Raw genomic sequence first — 21,719 nt, forward strand, 5'->3', positions numbered from 1 at the left:
TTTTGAGCAAGCCAATGGTTTGCTTTGTTATCGCCCTGGTGGTGACATGGCTCCAGTTGTACTCTCCTATGCTTCTGTGGTTGGGTTCCTCACTAGTGTAATCAGCCAGATCTTGAATGGGTATCCCTTGTCTCCCAAGAGCCAACCACTGAGGCTGTCTGCTGAATAAAACACCTATGGGACTTGAGACTGCTGAAGGATGAAAGAGTCATGGCAGCTCCCTGCATTGCATACCTTACGCATTTTGCATTATGTTCTTTCAGTGGTCACAGACCAGGTGCATATTAAGAGAGTGGAATCCCTTCCAATTAACCAAGATACCTGGCTAATATGGTCCCTTGATTGCCATATGAATACAGACTATGACCATCTGGATATGTGGAAATCCTGCGAGAGTTGCAAAGCCGACAGTCCTCTGGGTTTGACTGACCTCATCTGTCTCAAAGTAAATATCGTTGGAGGCCTTCGCATACAAGGCATCGGTGACCTGGGCGATACAGTTGTGGGCTGCTGATTGTAAGATTCTACAGATGTCACCAGCTGATCCTGGGAAGGGCCTGGACATGAGGAAATTGAGGGCTGTGGTCACTTTGACAGCCACAGGTGGTGCGTGGGCACCTCTTTTTAGCGGAGGTCTGCTTCCAAGAGGCTGCATCTGTCTGCGATCACTTGCTGCAAGAGCCTGAGCCTTCTACGGCACTGTTGTTCGGAGAAGTGGTGGAAACTGACCGTTGGCCTATACACGCTATGCTGGGGCTGTCGCCTCCTTCACAGTTTAGCCCATTGTCTATCCCCTCAGTACAGCTGTTGGGCTGCTGCTGGAGTTGCTGCTGCTGGAGTTGCTGCTCCTATCGCTGTGGCTGCTGGGCTGGTGCAAGCTGCACCACCACCTCAGAGCTCCATGAAACTACAGAATATGTAGCCCCAATATTGCAGGAAGCCTCTTGGGCAAGATGTTGAGATTGACCTCAGTGGAATCCAAGGCGCTTGAAAGTAACTGGACAAAGTTGCTGATCACAAAGAAATCAATGAATTTAGTATGAAAGAACTTCTCCTGTTAGCGCTAGTCTTTCACTGTGACCGACCACAGGCGTGCCAATTTCAGCTTTGATTGCTGTTGCTATTGGGTCAGTTTCGCTCAGAGTTCCTACTGTGCACTCACCTCCAACCTGGCGAGGTGCAGAAACAGCATGGAACCCATGTGCTGGGTGGGAAAAAACAAATTCAGGGTTGAAAAGGCTCTTAATTCCCTTTTTAATTGGCTTAATTACGCTCCCACTGCACCCAAAGCGTCTGCTGGCCTCTGAGCCCTGCCCAGGGAAAGCCAGTAGAGTGCGTGATGACGTTGGGATCCCAAACTAATGTCAATGTCAGGCGATTTAACTTTCCGCACGCACCAAAAGTCGCCTTCACTTGGCTGGAAAAATTCCCCCTCTGTCTCTGTGACCGTTTCCAGGATTGCAACCCAAAGAATTCTGAGTTCCTCAAATTCTCCTGTACATCTCTGACTTCCTACGCTTATTTAACTATCTGTCTGTCCGTCCCTTTTTGTTTTACTTATTTCAGCAAATGGTCTCTCCTGCCTTCACAATTCTGGTGAACAATCCCACTGGAAACAGTAACTTGTATTTTCCTTTCAAATGGTGATTTTGTGCATTTCCAGAATTTTTGGTTTTTATTTTGGAGTTCCAGCTTTCCTTTTTATCAAACTTAAAAGAACCATTGGCAATGTAGTGTGGTTTATTATCTTAACAAATGTTTTTCCTACAATTCTGCTTGGTAGCTCCAGTTCTGATTAGAATCTGACAAACTATCTCCAGTTATTGTATTCAGTCTTTGTACTCCAGTCTTTGTATTCCATTGGCTCGTTAGGTGCTATTAATGTAACAGGAGTAGAGTAATTTGTAACAATACAATTATGGATACTTGAATTATGGAGATGATTTCGCTATGAAACTATTTACCAGGTTTGATATGTGTTTCTGGGTTCGCATTAACTCACTTTAAATATAGGTGCCTCAGCTCATGTGTTGCTGAAAGTCTAACCCATGCCTTTGTTACCTCTAGACATGACTATCCCACTGCACCTTTGGCCAGCCTCCGACGTTCTACCCTCTGTAAACTTGAAGCCATCCAAAATTCTGCTACCAGTGTCCTACCTTGCGCTGGGCCTCGTTCTCCCATCACCCCTGTGTTTGCTAACTTACATTGGCTCTCAGTTAAGCAATGCCTCAATTTTAAAATTCTCATCTTTGCTTTCAAATCCTTTCATGGCTTCGCCCCCCCTCGTTCTATAATCTCCTCCAGCCCCACAACCCTCCTGAGGTATCTGCGTTCATCTAATTCTAGCCTCTTTAGCATCTCAATTTTAATTGCTCCACCACTGGTGACTGTGCCTTCAGCTCCCAAAGCTCCTGAGCTCTGGAATGACCTCCCTAAAACCCTTTTCCCCTCTCTCCTTTTAAGAAGCTCTTTAAAACCTACCTCTTTGACCAAGGTTTTTGTCATCTGCCCTAATATCTCCTTGATAACGCTCCAGTGAAGTGCCTTCGGATGCTTTATTATACTAAAGGTGCTATATCAATTCAAGTTGTTGTGTTTGCTCCCCTCCAAAGATTATCATCTGTAGAAATTGGCAAAAGGAAAGAACTTCTATTCTGAGTGCCTTTCACATTCTAGGGACAATGTACTTCTGAAGTTAGTCACTGTTGAAATGGAGAGGAACACAGCAGCCAATTTGTACATTCTGAAATTCATAAACTGCAATAGGATAAATGATCATGACACCAGGAGAATTCTTCTGGCCCTGTTTGATATTTTACAGCCACCTGAGAGGACAGACTGGGCCTTCAGTTAACAACTCATTCAAAAGACAGTGCTTTCAAGCATCGGTACTGCACTGATTATCACTTTAGATTATGTGCACAAGTTTTGGAGGTTGGGCTTGAACCCACTCTGATATGATGCCCTAAAAATGTTTAAGGATTCTACTGAGAATGAATGTGTGCCATGACTGGCCCATGTAACACACATTTTCAAAGAGGGACATAGAACTGACCTGGATAATTAGCAGTAGAGGACTGCATGGATTAATGGCTTGGGAGAGTGAATGGGGGGTGTATGCATGTGTACAGATATAAATGTTATATGATAATTCCATTTGCCAACTTTGTTCCCAGGAAGGCTGCAGTGCAAACAATCAAAATGATCTTTGGTAGTTTGTGCAGGTGTTATCAGCATGTTTAGTTTATTGATGGGACTAGTGTTTAGTTGGCCATTATGGATGGGATTAATCTGCATATTGATAAGCTGTGAGCCAGATTTTTACTGTGTTCATAGTGTATAAGGTGTTTGTCTTAAATGAAATGATTTGGGTATAGCTATGTTTCACCATAAGTCCCTTGCTTTGCAGATTTCAGAGATCTATGTGAGTGGAGAATCAGGTGACATGTCAGCTAAAGAAAAACTGCTACTTTGGACACAGAAGTTGACAGAAGGTTATTCTGGGTTAAAGTGCTCCAATTTCACCTCCAGCTGGAGTGATGGAAGAGTATTTAATGCTATCATCCATAAATACAGGTGAACTGCCATGACTGAATTCGAAAAATAAGGGCTTAGGAGATTTTGTTGAGTTTTCATTCGTGTTGTCAGGAGATACATGAAGGCTCATAATAAAGGGCAAGAGTAGGCCGGTCAGTTGCTTGAGCCTATTCCACCATTCAGTTAGATCATGACTGATCTGTACCACAACACCAGTTTCCTGGCACTAAAACAGATCCTGGATTGCTGTGTATGTGTTCAATAAAGTGGAAATATTGCATTTACTATTTTCTGGCTTGATGTGTACCCTTTGTGCTGAATCTGAAAATTTAAGCCCGCTTATTTATCCTTTACCCTTTCTATTTTGTAAACTTGATCTCCCAGATTACACATGATTATATATTGAATATGTAAAATTAGGGCGGCGCAGTGGTTAGCACCGCAGCCTCACAGTTCCAGCGACCCGGGTTCAATTCTGGGTACTGCCTGTGTGGAGCTTGCAAGTTCTCCCTGTGTCTGCGTGGGTTTTCTCCGGGTGCTCCGGTTTCCTCCCACATGCCAAAGACTTGCAGGTTGATAGGTAAATTGGCCATTAGCAATTGCCCCTAGTATAGATAGGTGGTAGGGAAATATAGGGACAGGTGGGGATGTGGTAGGAATATGGAATTAGTGTAGGATTAGTATAAATGGGTGGTTGATGGTCGGCACAGACTCGGGCCGAAGGACCTGTTTCAGTGCTGTATCTCTAAACTAAACTAAAAGCAGACCAAGCCAAACTGTCACCGTTGCCCAGATAAAGCTTTGACTTTTATCAAGGGAACAAAGGGGGGAAAAAAAAGAGGGTAATTTACATACCCCACTTGAAAATTTCTAATCCCAGAAAAAACATTTTATTTTTCAGATGCAACTACTTCTTAGATTTTGGACTTGATGGTTACGATTGTTTTTAAATATTTCAAATCTTAAAAAAATGCGTGATTACAAAGCTTAATAATTTATATGTAATTAATTTCAGTGTACTGGAATTCTATTGAATACTTTGTTTTGCAGACCAGACCTCATTGACATGGAGAAGGTTTCACTTCAGAGCAATCAGGAGAATCTGGAGCAAGCTTTTGCAGTTGCTGAAGCACTTGGTGTTACAAGACTATTGGATCCAGAAGGTACACTGCAAATAGTTACTGAAATTACACTCTACAAGGAAAGTGTTTCTCCTATCTGATAGATTTGGTTTGTTGTTGTTCATCTAAGCATGAAGTGTGGCTAAAGTTGGATGGTATGTTCCAAGTCTGAAAGGAGGTCTCAGTTGCATTTAAAATATTTTTCATTAATCTTTGATGCATTAATGCTATATTGTTTGAGTGGTAGCCTTTTGGAAAACCTATTCCTGCAGGAGTTTCAAGGCTATACTGCAACCCAGTATTAGCAAAGCGAATGATAGAACTTTTCTCCCCCAAAAATAGGATACGGTACTGTAGTAGTTGTGTTACTGGATTAGTAATCCAAAGGCCTGGACTAGTAATCCAGGAAGCAGGAGTTCAGATCCCACCATGACAGTTTGAGACTTTGAATTCAGTTCTTTTTTAAAGAATCTGAAAATAAAAGGTTGGCATCGGTACCTGTTGAATTGATGTAAAAGCCCAGTTGGTTTACCGATGCCCTTTAGGAGAAGAAACTGTCTGCCCTTGCCCAGTCTGGCCTACATGTGACTCCAGTCCCACACCAATGTGGTTGACTCTCAGCTGTCCTCTGGAATAGCCTAGTAAGCCACTCAGTTGAATGAAAAAGAAATGCTACATGAAAAATGCACCACTTTCTCAGGGCAACTGGGGATGGGCAATAAATGCTGACCTTGCCAGCGACACCTACATCCTGAGAATAAAAATATAATTTGAGATCATGATCTTCTAAAGCATAGTGCTGTTTTGTGATGTCTCTCAAATATAGCAGTAACGATTACTTGAGTGTATTTTTTTAAAGGAAGCTACCAGATGCATTTAGCCTATCAGTTATGAGTTACTGATCATGTGGTTCTCAGTTGAATTAACTTGGACTTGTTCTTTTAGATGTTGATGTTCCATCTCCTGATGAGAAGTCTGTCCTCACGTATGTCTCCTCCATATATGAATCATTCCCTAAGGTCCCAGAAGGAGGTGAAGGTATCAGTGCAAATGTAAGGCTTCACGCTTCCATCTTATAACTTACCATGGCAATGTATGTGTGGTGAAAACTAGAGTTTTTGGTGTAAGTGCAAAGAGTAAACCAGAACTATTCATGTGAAAATGTCTAAGTATATTAGCTAATGGATTAAATCATATAGTGCAACAGCAGCAAGATTTTTTTCAAATTTTCTTGAACTAAGTGTAGTCATGCGTTTCATTTAAAGTCACCAGCAACTGGATAATTTCCGCACGTATTCTTACCCGAATAACCAGTTTATTGGTGAAATACCTATAATCTTATCCTCAGAGTTGAATAAAATTCATGCTTTGTGAAGCTGGGAAATGACAGTTTTGTTTTCCATTGCATTTCTCAACATTCTTGTACTTTAAACCCTAGTGAAATCCTTGAAGCAGGGAGCATATTTTATGTAGAAATGGATTATTGCAATATATAACCTTTGAAGTTTACAGTACAGTAAGAAGCCATCTGTTGCATTGTTTCTTTTTTAGACAAATCCAAAATGAATTCCAGTGCTCTGCTCTTTTTCTTGTGTTTTACTATGTTTCAAATATTTATGGAGTTTTCCCTCAAAAGATGTTTGTTTCAGTCACTGTCTTTGGCAAAGCATTCCATGCTCCAATCAACTCTGTATGTAAAGAAACTTCTTCTGACCGCTCCCCTCACTCTCTTAATTTTAAATTGATGAGCCCTCATCATTGACTCACCAAGAGGAAAAAAATAATCTTGCGGTTTTCATGCTATCAAAACGCTTCATAATTTTAAGTGTCTATTAAACTGCTGTAGTGTAAGTTGTTACAGTAGCTCAAGTGTCCACTTATAACTACAGCATCCCATCTCTGATGTCATCCTTGTAAACCGACACACTCAATCGCTTTTGCCCTTTCTATAATGGGTCACCCAAATCGGCACAAAGTAGTCTATGGTCTAACAAATTTTGTGCATAAATCCATGATTCCTACTTTATTCTCGTACACTATGCACTATATGTGAAATCTAAAATTCTATTGGTCTTTTTTAATGGCTTTATTTACCTGCACTTTCAGGGAAGTATATATTTAAACTCTTAGTCATCCTTGTTCATCACAACATTCCATGTCTTGCCATTGGGCGGCGCAGTGGTTAGCACCGCAGCCTCACAGCTCCAGCGACCCGGGTTCTCTTCTGGGTACTGTCTGTGCAGAGTTTGCAAGTTCTCCCTGTGACCGCGTGGGTTTCCGCCAGGTGCTCCGGTTTCATCCCACAGCCAAAGACTTGCAGGTTGATTAGGTAAATTGGCCATTGTAAATTGCCCCTAGTGTAGGTAGGTGGTAGGGGAATTGAGGGAAGGTGGGGATGTGGTAGGAAATATGGGATTAATGTAGGATTAGTATAAATGGGTGATTAGATTAGAGATACAGCACTGAAACAGGCCCTTCGGCCCACCGAGTCTGTGCCGACCAGCAACCACCCATTTATACTAATCCGACACTAATCCCATATTCCTACCAAACATCCCCATCTGTCCCTATATTTCCCTACCACCTATCTATACTAGTGACAATTTATAATGGCCAATTTACCTACCAACCTGCAAGTCTTTTGGCTTGTGGGAGGAAACCGGAGCACCCGGAGAAAACCCACGCAGACACAGGGAGAACTTGCAAACTCCACACAGGCAGTGCCCAGAATCGAACCCGGGTCCCTGGAGCTGTGAGGCTGCAGTGCTAACCACTGCGCCACTGTGCTGCCCATTGATGTGTGGTTGATGGTTGGCTCAGACTCGGTGGGCCGAAGGGCCTGTTTCAGTGCTGTATCTCTCTATGACTCTATGTGTAGGTTCCCATTATTTTTACAAAATGTATTGCTTCACACTCATCTGCATTAAATTACATTTGCCATTTGTCTGCCTGTGAGTCAATCTGTCTCTCTCTCCCACAGTCTTTTAACTATTCTGTTCACTGACAAATGTCAACTTTTGGGTCGGCAGCAAAGTTCAAGCTGCATTCCTTATGGCTAAGTCAAAGCCATCTATATATATCAAGAACAAAAGTGGGCTCAGCACTTCCTTCTGCTGCAGACTACAGCCTACCCTTTTCCAGTCTGAGCATAGCTTGTCTCCCTTAACATTGTTTAATGTCTGTCCATAAACCTTCCATATTGTATTGTTTCTTGTATAATGCACCTGAACTTTTCTAAAAATCCTCTTGGCACTCTTTATCAAATGCCTTTCTGAAAATCCAAGAACACCGCATCTACTGCATTCTCTTTATCTATTCAATTGATCTCCAAAAACACTTGAATTTGTTGCACTTGCCTTTAACAATTTGTGCTGCCTGTCCTTGATTATTTTGTGTGTTTCTACAGGCTTAATGATTTGATTTTGATTTATGGATGATAAGAATTTAACTAATGTTAGACTAATGTCTTTAGTTACATGGTTTATCCTCCTCTTCCTTTTTGAACAAGGGTGTTGCATCAGCTACTCTCCGGTCCTTTGTATAGTTAAGGAAGATTGAAAAATTGTGTCCAAAGGCTCTGCTGTTTTCTGTCTGTTTTGATTTGAAGTGTAGTAAAGCTGTATACAAAATTGATGAGTTTTCATAAATAACTTTTTACAGTGCAGAAGGAAGCCATTTGGCTTATCGTGTCCATGCCAACTGTACGTTATCCAGCCTAATCCCACCTTCCAGCTCTTGCCCCTTAGCCCTGTCGGTTACAGCACCTCAAGTGCATCTCTTTTTTTTTTCAAAAGTGATGGTTTCTCCCTCTACCACTATTTCAGATGCAAGTTCCAGACCCCCACCATCCTATAGGTACATCTCCAGACTGAAGTAAGAACTGGAATATTTGGGTTCGGGTTTATTCAACCATTGTCATTTATATGTTAGCCAGAAGTTTGCATACGTGCCACTTATACTGACTAAAATTAATTTACTAGCTGCATAGAATCATAAAATCGTACGGCACAGAAGGAATCTATTCAGTCGAGGATCACATCTACCTTTTTAACAGCATTATTGACTTGTCCTTCCACCTTCAAACAATTGTGTACGTGAACCTCTAGGTGTCTCAGTTCCTGCACCACCTTTAAAATTGTGCCATTTAGTTTATACTGTTTCTTCTCTCCTTTCCAAAATGCATCACTTCACACTTCTCTGCATTAAGTTTAGTCTGCCATGTATCTGCATATTTTAGCAGTCTATGTTCCTGAAATCTGCTACCATCCTCCTCACTGCAAACAATATTTCCAAGTTTTTGTCACCTATACCAGATCATTAATGTTTATCAAAGAACTGTGGCTCTAATCCTGCCCTGTGGGGGACTCAACTCTATATACTTCCCTCCAATCTGATAAAACAACAGTTTCTCCACTATTCTCTGCTTTCTGTCTCATAGCCAATTGCATATCCCTGCTGCCACTGCTCCATTAATCCCATGGGCCTTGATTTTTCAAACCAGTGTTATGTGGCATATTCTTGAATTTCTTCAGAATGTTCTTATGCAAATCAACTGCACTACCTTCATGAACCCTCACTGTTATTTCATCAAGGAACTTAGTCAAGTTTGTCAAAAACGATTTGCTTTGAACATAATTGACTATAAATTTCAAAGCTAAAGATATATTTGTATTATCATTATTGCAGTGGCATTCTTCCACAGAACAGATTTGAAGGAGCTAATCAAATGTGTGAACTTAATTGAACTACATTTGTTGGTACCAAATATATTGTTAATCAGCAAAGCCCCGCGTTAGCATAATTACTGAATGGAAAAAGTGGTTAAAATAATTTAGCAAACCAAGTTATTGGTTGGTGAGTTTTGTTTCATTCCAAAGGGTATAAAAAAAGGTTTAAGGTATCCGTTTAATTTTGAACAGGAACATTGAGGTTTATGATCTATTTGGGATGGGTATCTGCTATATCCTTTTTTACAGTCCCGTGCCTGGTGAACTTTATTAAGTTCTTTGAAACAACAGAGGGGGTTGGTGAAGGTAGTGCAAGTGCTTAAATGCACAAAGCTCATTGTTTGCTGAAACTTTGTTTTCATTGTGGTTCAGCTGATATCTTAAATGTTGTGATTTTTGTGAATTATTGTTTAGACATTTTCTGATTATTGTTACTGTTTTTACTATTCAGGAGGTTGATTCCAAATGGCAGGAGTACCAGAATAAAGTAAACTACCTCTTCCAGTGGATCAGGCAGCACATCACACTGATGTCTGATAAAGTATTTCCACACAATCCAGTAGAACTTAAGGTGAACACTCCACTTGCTATGTCATTTTAACAAATGTTTGAAGTAACCATATAATTAAATAAACAGATGGCAACAATGGTGAATCTTAGGGTATATTTTCCTCTGGTCCATAATGTGAACAAAAAGTCACTGGAAATATAAAATAGAGAGTTGTATATTATAAACAGCCCAATTCTTGTGCTGACAGTGAATAGAATAGTTGCTTGCATCTCAATTGATGGACTTCGGATCCACTTGAAGTGAAGAAATTTTAGTATTTGTCTCTAGTTAAAAGAAAATCATCAGTTTGTCTTGTTAATGTTTTGACTTGTGCGAAACTCTTGTCTGCTTCTGGGATAGGGCATTAGACTTATCCTGATCTTACAAGTCTGAGTCACCAGCTGGCTGACGTTCAAATTCGTTATGCTCATTGAATGAACTTTGTCAGCTTCTAGATGTGATGTGTTTTTGGTAGAATACTGCATAACATCTTGAGTGCTCAATCTGGGGAAAGGGAACAAAGGATAAGAAATTAGCAAGGCTGGATTCATTGAGCACAAACACTCTCAAAATGAATTAGCCACATAATGATGTTTATACAGCCCATAGAATAGCTACAGCTCAGGCAATTGTACCTTTTGGCTGAAGGAGGAAGTTTGATTACAGGAGCAGTAGTGCAGAAACTAAAGGAAATATGCATGGAATTATTAATTATTTAAAGAAAATGTATTTTGTGCCCAAAATGTTGTGTGGGATGATGCAGAAAGCTTTCTGGATTCAGTTGTTTGAAATGATTTTGAGGTACAGAAGTAGACATCTAAATGTGTAAGCTTTAACTGTTGTCTCCGTTCTCTTTCCTCCCCAGGCACTTTATAATGAATATGTACATTTCAAAGAAACTGAATTACCAGCTAAAGAAGCAGAAAAGGCACAAATACAACATTTATATAAATTATTTGAGGTAAGACATTAGGGACTAGAAATTGGATTGAGCACAAATTGGAGCGTGACGGATCACTGGTGGGGGAGGTTTGATCGCAGTTCCAGTGATGAAACAATGCCTCGAGATTTCATTGGTGAGGCAGTGCCTCATTTGGATGGTACCAGCAAGCTGCAGGTGCCTTTTGCAAGGGGTAGCCAGCTAGGCTGGCTTAGATGCCAGCCAAGAGTCTAAGGAGAGTCCACTGAGGTGGGGGTTTTTTTTTTTATTTCCAAAATATACTTTATTCATAAACATCTCTAAAATTTACATTGCCAGACAGTTTCCAAACAGCACCAAAAAATACAAACATTGCAAGGGAGATCAGTTTCCTTCAATACTGTCATGAGTTTCTTCCCAACCCTTCCGTTTCACAATTGTCATGTCAATTACAGTTTTACATTTACAGCAATTGAGAATATTAACGATACAGTTCGAGGGGTTTCCCATGGATCCAGCCCCTCAGTCCAGCTTGGTGGGGGAACCTTACACTGTGGTCTTTCCCCATTGAGCCTTTGCTGCGGCTGCCCCAAGCTTTAGTGCGTCCCTCAGCACGTAGTCCTGGACCTTGGAATGTGCCAGTCTGCAACATTCGGTGGTGGACAACTCTTTGCGCTGGAAGATCAGCAAGTTTCGGGCACACCAAAGGGCGTCTTTCACCGAATTGATCGTCCTCCAGCAGCAGTTGATGTTTGTCTCGGTGTGCGTCCCTGGGAACAGCCCGTAGAGCACAGACTCCTGTGTTACAGAGCTGCTTGGGATGAACCTTGACAAAAACCACTGCATCTCTTTCCACACCTGCTTTGCAAAGGCACATTCCAGGAGGAGGTGGGCGACCATCTCTTCCCCACCACAGCCAACGCGGGGGCATTGTGCGGAGGGGGCGAGACTTCGGGTGTGCATGAAGGATCTGACGGGGAGGGCCCTTCTCACCACCAGCCAAGCTACGTCTTGGTGCTTGTTTGAAAGTTCTGGTGATGAGGCATTCCGCCAAATGACTTTGACGGTCTGCTCGGGGAACCATCCGACAGGATCCACCTTTTCCCGTAGGGCCTTGAGGACATTCCGTGCAGACCACTGCCTGATGGACCAGTGGTCAAAGGTGTTTTCCCGCAGAAACTGCTCCACGAAGGATAGGTGGTATGGCACCGCCCAACTGCATGGAGCGTTCCGCGGCAATGTGACCAGGCCCATCCTTCGCAACACCGGGGACAGATAGAACCTCAGCACGTAGTGACACTTGGAGTTTGCGTACTGGGGATCTACACACAGCTTGATGCAGCCGCACACGAAGGTGGTCATCAGGATGAGGGCCACGTTGGGTACATTTTTCCCGCCCTTGTCCAGAGATTTGAACATTGTGTCCCTCCGGACCCGGTCCATTTTAGATCCCCAGACGAAGCGGAAAATGGCTCGGGTGACTGCCACGGCGCAGGAGTGGGGTATGGGCCAGACCTGCGCCACGTAGAGCAACAACGTGAGCGCCTCGCACCTGATGACCAGGTTCTTACCCACAATGGAGAGAGATCAATTGAATAATGGCTAACAGCTGCCCTTGGTTTTAATGTGGATCCAGGAGGGACGCTCCTACTCTTCCTAACTCCACATTAAGGTAAGTTTTAAAAAAATAACCTAACTTTTAATGAGAGCAAAATGCTGTGGATGCTGGAACTCTGAAATGAGAGCAGAAAGTGCCGGAAATACACAGCAGGTCTGGCAGTATCTGTGGAGAGAGAAACAGAGTAAACATTTCAGGTCTGTGACCTTTCATCAGTTCTGATGAAAGGTCACAGACCTGAAACGTTCACTCTTTTCTGGCTCGGTTGTAACAAGAGGCGGGAGAGGTGCACTGTTAATTCAGTCCCACTTCTCCACAGGTGACAACATACATTTAAATATTGCTGAAAATAGAGACATGTTGTCGAAGCTTTTCGTCTTGCACTCATCAGGACAATCTGCAAGAATACCAATGTAAGGGTAAACAACAACTTTATGCTGTGTGAGAAGGGAGTGCTGATTGGTTGGCAAGTGAACTCTGGTAGAGGCATTGCCATAGAGAATGCACCAGTTTACATTGACAGTTAACTGCCAAGATTTGGCAGCGTGGACTTGTGTAAGAGCAACGAGCTGCCGGGTGATGTATATGACTGGGTTTGTCCTCACGGCTCGCTGTGTCCGCGTATGTATGGGCTGCCCAAAACACACAAAAGTGATGTCCCACTGCGCCCTATCTTATCTATGACCAGTTCCGGACTACATGAATTGGCCAAATGGTTGGGCGAATTGTTAAAACTAGTTTTGAGCAAGTTCTCCTCACGGTGAAGGATTCCTTCACATTTGCGAAGACCATACAGGACTTGTGTATCTATAGCAATGCCGTGTCCATGTGCTCATTTGACATTGCTAGCCTGTTCACCAATATACCACTTAAGGAAGCCATAGATATTTACACTGCAGCATTATATGATGGCAATCTAGACCCACCACCATTGCGTGAATCAGTATTCATTGAACTTATGAACTCAATTGAGTTCAGTTATAACGACGCTATGTATGCCCAAATAGATGGTGTTGCCATGGGATCCCCTCTAGGCCCAGCTGTCGCAAACGTCTTTGTCGGGTTCCATGAGTAATGTGTCTTTGAGAAAATGACACCTAACCTCCTACCTCTTGCAAAATTCCAATATGTAGATGATTGGTAGGAATTGTTTATAGTCACCAAACAGTAGTGGTAGTGTGGGAATGGTATTAATCAGGAGATTAGAGCAGCATGTGGCATGGGTAATACAGTAATCATGGGTGACTTCAATCTGCATATAGACTGGGTATACCTAATGAGCACTAATGCTGTGGAGGACGAGTTTCTGGAGTGTGTTATGGATGGTTTTCTAGAGCAGTAAGGAACCAACTAGAGAACAGGCTATTTTAGATGTTGTTTTGTGTAATGAGAAAGGGTTAAACTAATCTTGTTGTATAAGAACCTTTAGGGATGACTGACCATAATCTGATAAAATTTTACATTATGTTTGAAAGTGAGGTAGTTCAATCTGAAGTCATGGTGTTAAATTTGAACAAAGGAAATTATAAAGGTATGAGGAGCAAATTGGCTGAGGTGGTTTGGGAAAATACATTAAAAGGTATGATAGTACATGGGCAATGTATAGTCTTTAAAGAAATATTACATAGTTTACAGCAACTATACATTCCTTCAAGGCACAAAAACCCCAAAAGTAAAAGCAATCAACCATGGATAACAAAGGAAGTTAAGGATTGTATAAGATTAAAAGAAAAGGCCTATAAAGTTGCCAGAAATATTAGTAAACCTGAGGATTGGGAGGATTTTAGAATGCAGCAATGGAGGACTAAGCAACTGATAAAGAAAGGGAGAATAGAATATGAATGTAAGCTTAAAAATATATATAAAAACGGACTGTAAAAGCTTCTACAGGTATGTAAAAAGGAAACGTTTGGCTAAGACAAATGTGGGTCCATTACAGGCAGAGTCAGTAGAATTTATAATGGGGAATAGAGAAATGGCAGAGAAGCTAAATGATTACTTTGTGCATGTCTTCACTGAGGAAGATGCAAGAAATCTCCCAGAATTAGAGACCCAAGGGATAAGGGAGAATGAGGAATTGAAGGAAATTAGTGTTAGTAAGAAGGTTGTATTGGAGAAATTAATGGGGCTGAAAGTTGATAAATCCCCAGGACCTGATATTCTACATCCCAGAGTGTTGAAAGAGGTAGCTATGGAGATAGTGGATGCATTGGTGATTATCTTCCAAAATTCTATAGATTCTGGAGCGGTTCCTGCAGATTGGAAGGTTGCAAATGTCGCCCCACTATTTAAGAAGGGAGGGAGAGAGAAAACAGGGAATTACAGACCTGTTAGCCTTACATCAGTCATTGGGAAAATGCTAGAATCTATTCTAAAGGATGTGATAAATGGACACTTGGATAATGATCTGATTGGGCATAGGCAACATGGATATATGAATGGGAAGTAATGTTTGACGAACCTGTTGGAGTTTTTTGAGGATGTTACTAACAGAATTGATAAAGGGGAGTCGATGGGCATGGTATACTTGGATTTTCAGAAGGCTTTTAATAAAGTCCCCACACAGGAGGTTGGTTAGCAAATTTAAAGCACATGGGATAGGAGGTAATATACTGGCTTGTATTAAGGATTGGTTAACAGGCAGAAAGCAGAGAGTAGGATTAAATGAGTTATTCTAACGTTGACAGGCTGTGACGAGTGGGGTAACGCAGGGATCAGTGCTTGGGCCCCAGCTGTTCACAATATGTAACAATGATTTGGATGTGGGGACCAAATGTAGTATTTCCTAGCTCGCGGATGACACAAAATTAAGTGGGAATGTGTGTTGTGAGGAAGATGCAAAGCGGCTTCAAGGGGATTTGGACAGATTTAGTGAGTGGGCAAGAACATGGCAGATGGAATATAATGTGGAAAAATGTGAGGTTATCCACTTTGGTAGGAGGAACAGATGTGCAGAGTATCTCTTAAATGTTACGAGATTGGAAAGTGTAGATGTACAAAGGGACCTGGGTGTCCTCATCAATAAGTCACTGAAATCTAACATGCAGGTGCAGCAAGCAATTAGGAAGGCTAATGGTATGTTAGCCTTTATCGCAAGAGGATTTGAGTACAGGAGTAGAGAAGTCTTGCTTCAATTGTATAGAACCTTGGTTATACTGTACCTGGAGTATTGTGTGCAGTTTTGGTCCCTTACCTTGGGAAGGATATTATTGCCATACAGGGAGTGCAATGGAGGTTCACCAGTCTTGTTCTCGGGATGGCGGGACTGTCCTATGAAGAGAGATTGGGGAAACTGAGCCTGTATTCTCCAGAGTTTCGAAGAATGAGAGGTGATTTCATTGAAACCTGCAAAATACTTAGATAGACAGGCTAGATGCAGGTAAGATGTTGCCCCTGGTTGGGGAGTCTAGAACCAGGGGACACAATTTCAAAATAAGGGGAAAGCCACTTAGAACAGAGATGAGAAATTTCTTTACTCAGAGGTTTGTGAATCTTAGGAATTCTCTACCCCAGAGGGCTGTGGAAGCTCAGTCATTGAGTATATTTGAAGTAGTGATTGACAGATTTTTAAATACAAATGGCATGAGGGGATATGAGGATAGTGTGCGGAAAAAGGTATTGAAATGGAAGATCAGCCATGATCATATTGAATGGTGGGGCAGGTTGAATGGCTTACTGCTGCTCTGATATGTTTGCTATATTTAAATCCGCAGCTGCATGCAATAATTTCTTTACATGTCTTAATGGGCTCCATTCTGCTTTCACATTCAACTTTGAAAAGGAGTAGTCAAATGAGCTCCCTTTCCTTGACGTACTAGTTGAGAAATCTGCCAAGTGGTTCTGTACTGCGGTCTACCGCAAACGTACCTTAATTGTTCAATACACGTGTACACGTGTTGGGATTCTTACAGTTCCACGCGCTGTAAGATTGGCCAACCTCGTAAATAGGGCCCAAGACATTTGCCCACCATGCAAGCTTGATGCTGAAATAGGGCAAAGCAGAGACCTCCTGCGTGACAATGGCTATCCTCATCAGACCATTTCTCGCTGTATATTGCACAAACTTCTGAACGGGCCCAAGGCCATCATTTTCAGCCCTAAAAAGTGCCCAATCTTCCTCAAATTACCCTGGAAGGGTAATATATCCCAAAAATCTGAGCAATAGGTGAGGCTAGCTGTTTCACGCTGCTACTATGCAGTAGCAACACGTGTGGCCACAGGATGCTGCCATCACGCCAAAAAGACATCCTGCCTATCACACAAATGAGCAATGTGATGTATGAATTTCAATGTCAGTGTGATGCTCGGTATATAGGTCGTATGTCCCAAAGACTGGCGGATCGTATCAAACAACATGTCCCTTCAACGGGAAAGGTACAGGCAGTACCCAACCAGCCCATGCTTGCAAAACTCAAAACACAGTGTCCAGCATTAGATGTGATTCTGCGATTGGACAACAGTTGCTAAATAATCCTCAGTGTACTAAGCATTACGCTGACGACCAATTTAAGGTTGTCAGTAGGGCTCGCAGTGTGGCGCATTTGCACGTACGGCAAGCTACATATATTAATACATAGGGCCTTGTTCTGTGCAGACAGAAAGAACATGTACAAACATTGTGCCTGTTTCAGCTAAACAAAATAAGTGAAAGCCATTCGCTGTTTCATTCCTCAGGACAATGCCTTGACCAATCAGAGTCGAGCGGCCTGGTTTAAATTTCAAACAAAGCTTGGCTGTTAACGGTCAGTCACCATAAACTGGTGCATTCTCCATGGCAACACCTCTACGAATCAGAGTTCACTTGCCAACCAATCAGCACTCCCTTCTCATACGGTATCAAGCTGTTGTTTTCCCTTACATTTGTAGTCTTTTAGATTGTCCTGATGAGTGCAAGACGAAAAGCTTCGACAACACGTCTCTATTTTCAGCAATACTCACGTTCTGCACTACCAAACGACTGTATATTTAAATTTTCCCACTTACTAGAACAGTCAATCAGATATGCTATTTTTCACCCAACATCAAGCACATCAGCCAGGTTTCTTTAATAAACAACCAAATTATCCATTTTTTATAAACCAAATCTTAACCAATAATGAAGTAAAACATACACCCAAATGGAAATATTAAAGGACCTTATTTTAGCCTAGCCCTAACACGCGCACACATACATACACATACGGTTAACCGGTGGTGGGGGGGGTGGGAGGGATTTTTGTTTCCAGCTGTTCGAGAAGCGGAAGGAATAAGAAAAAACTTGGACTGAAGAGAAGGTATGGAAGTTCTTTGTTTTGGCGAGGTGTCCCTAAGGCGAAAAGGGCAGCTGCCACTAGGAATCTTCCTTGAACAGTTCTTTCTAGGTGATGTTGATGGTCCATTTGGGTAGGCTTTCAAAGAGATTCATCACAGAAGGCTTTCCATAAGTCTTACATCAGGTGCAGCAACGAAGGTTTCAGTTCTCTCACATTTGATGCAAGGTCTCTGCAAACATGCAGGATTTCTTCAAATGCAGGAAGCAACAGTACAACTTGATGCAGGAATTATTTAAAAATGCGGGGATTCTTCAACAGAGATATATCGGCTGCCTTCTCCTGGCAGGCACACAAACTCCTGCTTTCTGGGTTTTTTCCAGGCCAAACACCAATGGGCTTTTTAACAGTTCAAAATGAAACTAAAACCTTTACAGAGGCAAGTCGTCTGACGACCATAAATCTTGATTTGTCATTTCCTTGTAAATAGCTCTTTCAGGGTCACAACACAACCCCTTGCTGGGTTCTATGCAAACAGGTGCTTTCCAGTAAACTTGTTTACATTCAGTCCAAACCTTCTGTTAACTTCTTTTAAGAAAACAGCCAAAGTTCAGCTTCTTCGAGATTAAAGCATCCATGGAATTCTTTTCAGTTTTCAAAATATAGATACTCCAGCTTCAACAAAAAATGGAAACCCTCATAACACTGATCACAGATGCTGCTGGACCTGCTTTGTGTTTCTGGCACTTTCTGTCCTCAAACCAACTTTTAACTTGTCTTCGGGATGGCAGCCTCTAGTGGTCCCTTTTAAGGATTGTTGATTTGGCTCCTTAGATGCACACCACTGTCTGCAATCATTCGCAGTCCAGTTTCACAAAGGAACCTGAAACAGGTGTTGGGGCCCAATTTGCACATACATTGGACCTAAAGCCAATTTCAGATGTGTGCTCTGGATGCCTATGGAAAAGCCTGATCAATACCATGGCCAATGTAGTTCCAATGCAGAATGAACCTGTGCATACTGCTTGTTGTTTTGGACCGTTTGGTCATGCAATCCAATTTCTAGATCTGGATCTTTAAAATAAATACATATTTTTCTTCATGCAACTAATATCAAAAATGGATATGCCTCTGTAATTGGGAATTTGTCGTGTTAGAACATTTTTATAAATGAAACAGCGCAACCTGTTTCTTTTCCCTTAGGTTTGGATAGAGTTTGGTCGTATTTTGCTTCCCCAAGGATACCACCCCAATGATGTAGAAGAAGAATGGGGCAAACTGATCATTGAAATGTTGGAGCGAGAGAAGGCCCTCAGACCTGCAGTAGAAAGGTTAGTGTATTCTTACAACGCTTTTAGTTTTGCAAGTGAATGCAGTCTGGTTAAAGTGGAACTTCTGTCCCATGTTAAACTCCAGCAAACTTGTTATGGAAGGATAATACTGGAGCCTATCTTTACTCAGTTTCACATTTATTGTACAGAGTAAAAGTATTACAAACGTGTAGCTCCTCACTCAAACCCTTCACCAGTCTCAGTTAGTGTCTGCTTATAATTGCCCAATTAACACCCTGGACCTGCATATAATCAAACAATTGATGCCAGATCAACAGATTAACACCCCACACCCAGCAGTGTAACCCACAGACATATTTAAATGCTCCATTTTTATTATTATCTGTACTTTTTTTCCAAATGGCATTTATGAGCATTTGCAAACAATCATTCAATCCTCCTTTAAGATAACAATTCTTCTGCATTAGCAATTCTTGAAGTGGCTCATTGGTAGGCATCAGTGGAATAAGATTGTTTACACAGCTGATTTTCAGCAAGGCAATTCTGTCACTGAAATGGGTTACTTTCAAATTACATTCAATGTTGCACATGTGCAAAACAGAAACAAAATGTATTTAATAAAAAAACAATCAGGACAGAATGTATGTGGTAAACAGGATGGGGCTGATGCAGCAGCAAATCTGGGTATTGCTCATACTGAATTGCTTTAGAAATTAATTTCTTTCCACACTTGCAGGTAGTTTCACACTGCCAGGATGAATTTGAAGGGAGGATGTTAGCAACTTTAGTCTGTGGCTTTGGCTGTTATGGCTATGTCAGTGAGGCATTAAGACGCCATGAATTATGTACTTTCAACGCTGTTGTGCATGTTCTTCAAGTATATAAGCTGACTTTAATATTTAGTTCTCTACTTGGAGTACTTTGGAAAGTAATAAAGCTAATGATCAGTATGATAAGTTTGCTGTTTACATCTAGCTCCCCTTTTCCTATTTCTCCCTTCACCTGAAATGGGTTGTATTGGCAAAGCCACAGACTTGAGTTGGCAGGAATGGCAGCAGCATGGCACCCACTCTGGTTGTGGAAGATGCAAAGCCATAGAACTCCAGCAAGGCAAATAAAGGAGATTAAAACTTAAAATGATTAACTCAAACACCTTACCTGCAGTGACATACATGTATCAACAAAGGAACTAGATATCAAGCCAAAGGTTCAGCAATAGGACGAGCAGTGTGGGAAAGATGGATTGATATTGAAATAGATGTGAAACGGCTGAGCACACTCAGAAAACATATTTCAGGCTTCTGCTAAGCTTGGTAAATCACAAGTGACCAATGATAAGAAAATAGCTGATTTCAAGAAGACTAGTTGAGGCAAAAACTAGAATGGTGGTATGAACCATTGTGATCCACTTCAATTCATTCACGAATGTGGTGAGAAAATGTAGCTGCTTTTAATAAGGATCTTCACACAATTTGCAATTTTGGAAACAGATGGACTACTTGGCACATTCCAAAATGCATCACATACAATGAATTTTGTGAAATGCAATCACTGTTACATAAACAAATGTAGCAATCAATTTGCACACAACCAGATGTTACAAACTGTAAATGAGATGGATGGCCAGTTAATCTGTTTTTTGGTGGTGCCAGTTACGGGAAGATGATTGGCCAGGACACTGGGAGGATATCCATGCACCTCTTCGAATAGTATCTTTGGGATCTTTTATATCTGTATAAACAGGTAGCTTTGTTTAATGATGCTTCTGAAAGATAACCTGTTACCATGCTGCAGCTGACACTGCACTGAAACAACAGCCCAGATTATGTGCTGAGGTCCTGAAGTAGAACTTGAACTCTCAACCCTCTGACTTGGGGACAAACTGAAATGAACTGAGCCACAAGGAATGGCCAATAAATGCGGCCTTGCTGGTTTGGCCCATGCCCCAAGTACAATTTTCTTTTTTTAAAGAAAACTCTAATTCTGTTGTAGCACTGTTTCTAATGTTAGGAATAAAAGTTTGATGTTAAAAAGTTCAAAGAGGTCCTGGTGCAGGAATACATTTAATACAGGGATCTACTTTTGGATGTCTAACTTTTTTTTCAGGAAAAATAATTTCTATTATCTTACTTTGCCTTAGTAAAAGTATTCTTCAGCTATTTTTAAAAAAAAAATAGTTTCTGGTCTCCAATCCACAATGATGTGAACTGTAACATATGATTTGTCCTTTACGAATTGCAATGATCAAATTTCCAGTGTTTCACATCTATTTCAATGTCAATTGGTCTTTCCCACACTGTTCTAGATGAACATTTCATGTCGCTTGTTAGAGAGCGTGGATTTGCCTTTAAGTACAGTTACTGTAATTGTTAATGCTGAAAGGAATCAAAATTAATACTTCTATTTGTGCTTTTTCATTTTCCAATTTGTTTCAATGCAGCAGAGACCGACCGAATCTGCTTTCTCCAGCAAAATGTTCAATTTGAACACTATCAACAGAAGATAAATTTTATGACTTTTAACTGATCATGGAAGAGTTCTATTTCTAGTAGTTCGCATCAAAAGAGTTTTGAGAGTATTATTCCCTTTTCTGCTTTAACTGTGTTGTACCAAAGCCAAGTGACATCATGAGAACAAAATCTCTTTTTTTTTAAAAAACTCTCGGTTGCTAAAGACTGCCTCTATAGAAGATCATCTGCACCC

The 21,719-nt window shown here is 41.4% G+C and overlaps 1 protein-coding gene across 1 annotated transcript in view; it reads left to right on the forward strand.

The window, feature by feature from the left end:
• The window catches only part of LOC137347131 (microtubule-actin cross-linking factor 1-like), a 441,060-nt gene that overhangs the window by 113,468 nt on the left and 305,873 nt on the right, over positions 1-21,719 (forward strand). The window contains 6 exon segments of the mRNA XM_068011260.1: positions 3,413-3,579; positions 4,591-4,703; positions 5,607-5,713; positions 9,840-9,959; positions 10,804-10,899; positions 18,928-19,055. Coding sequence (XP_067867361.1) covers positions 3,413-3,579; positions 4,591-4,703; positions 5,607-5,713; positions 9,840-9,959; positions 10,804-10,899; positions 18,928-19,055 — 731 coding nt within the window.

This window comes from Heterodontus francisci, chromosome 31 (genome assembly GCF_036365525.1).
Source record: "Heterodontus francisci isolate sHetFra1 chromosome 31, sHetFra1.hap1, whole genome shotgun sequence".
In the NCBI taxonomy this organism is placed as follows: Eukaryota; Metazoa; Chordata; class Chondrichthyes; order Heterodontiformes; family Heterodontidae; genus Heterodontus; species Heterodontus francisci.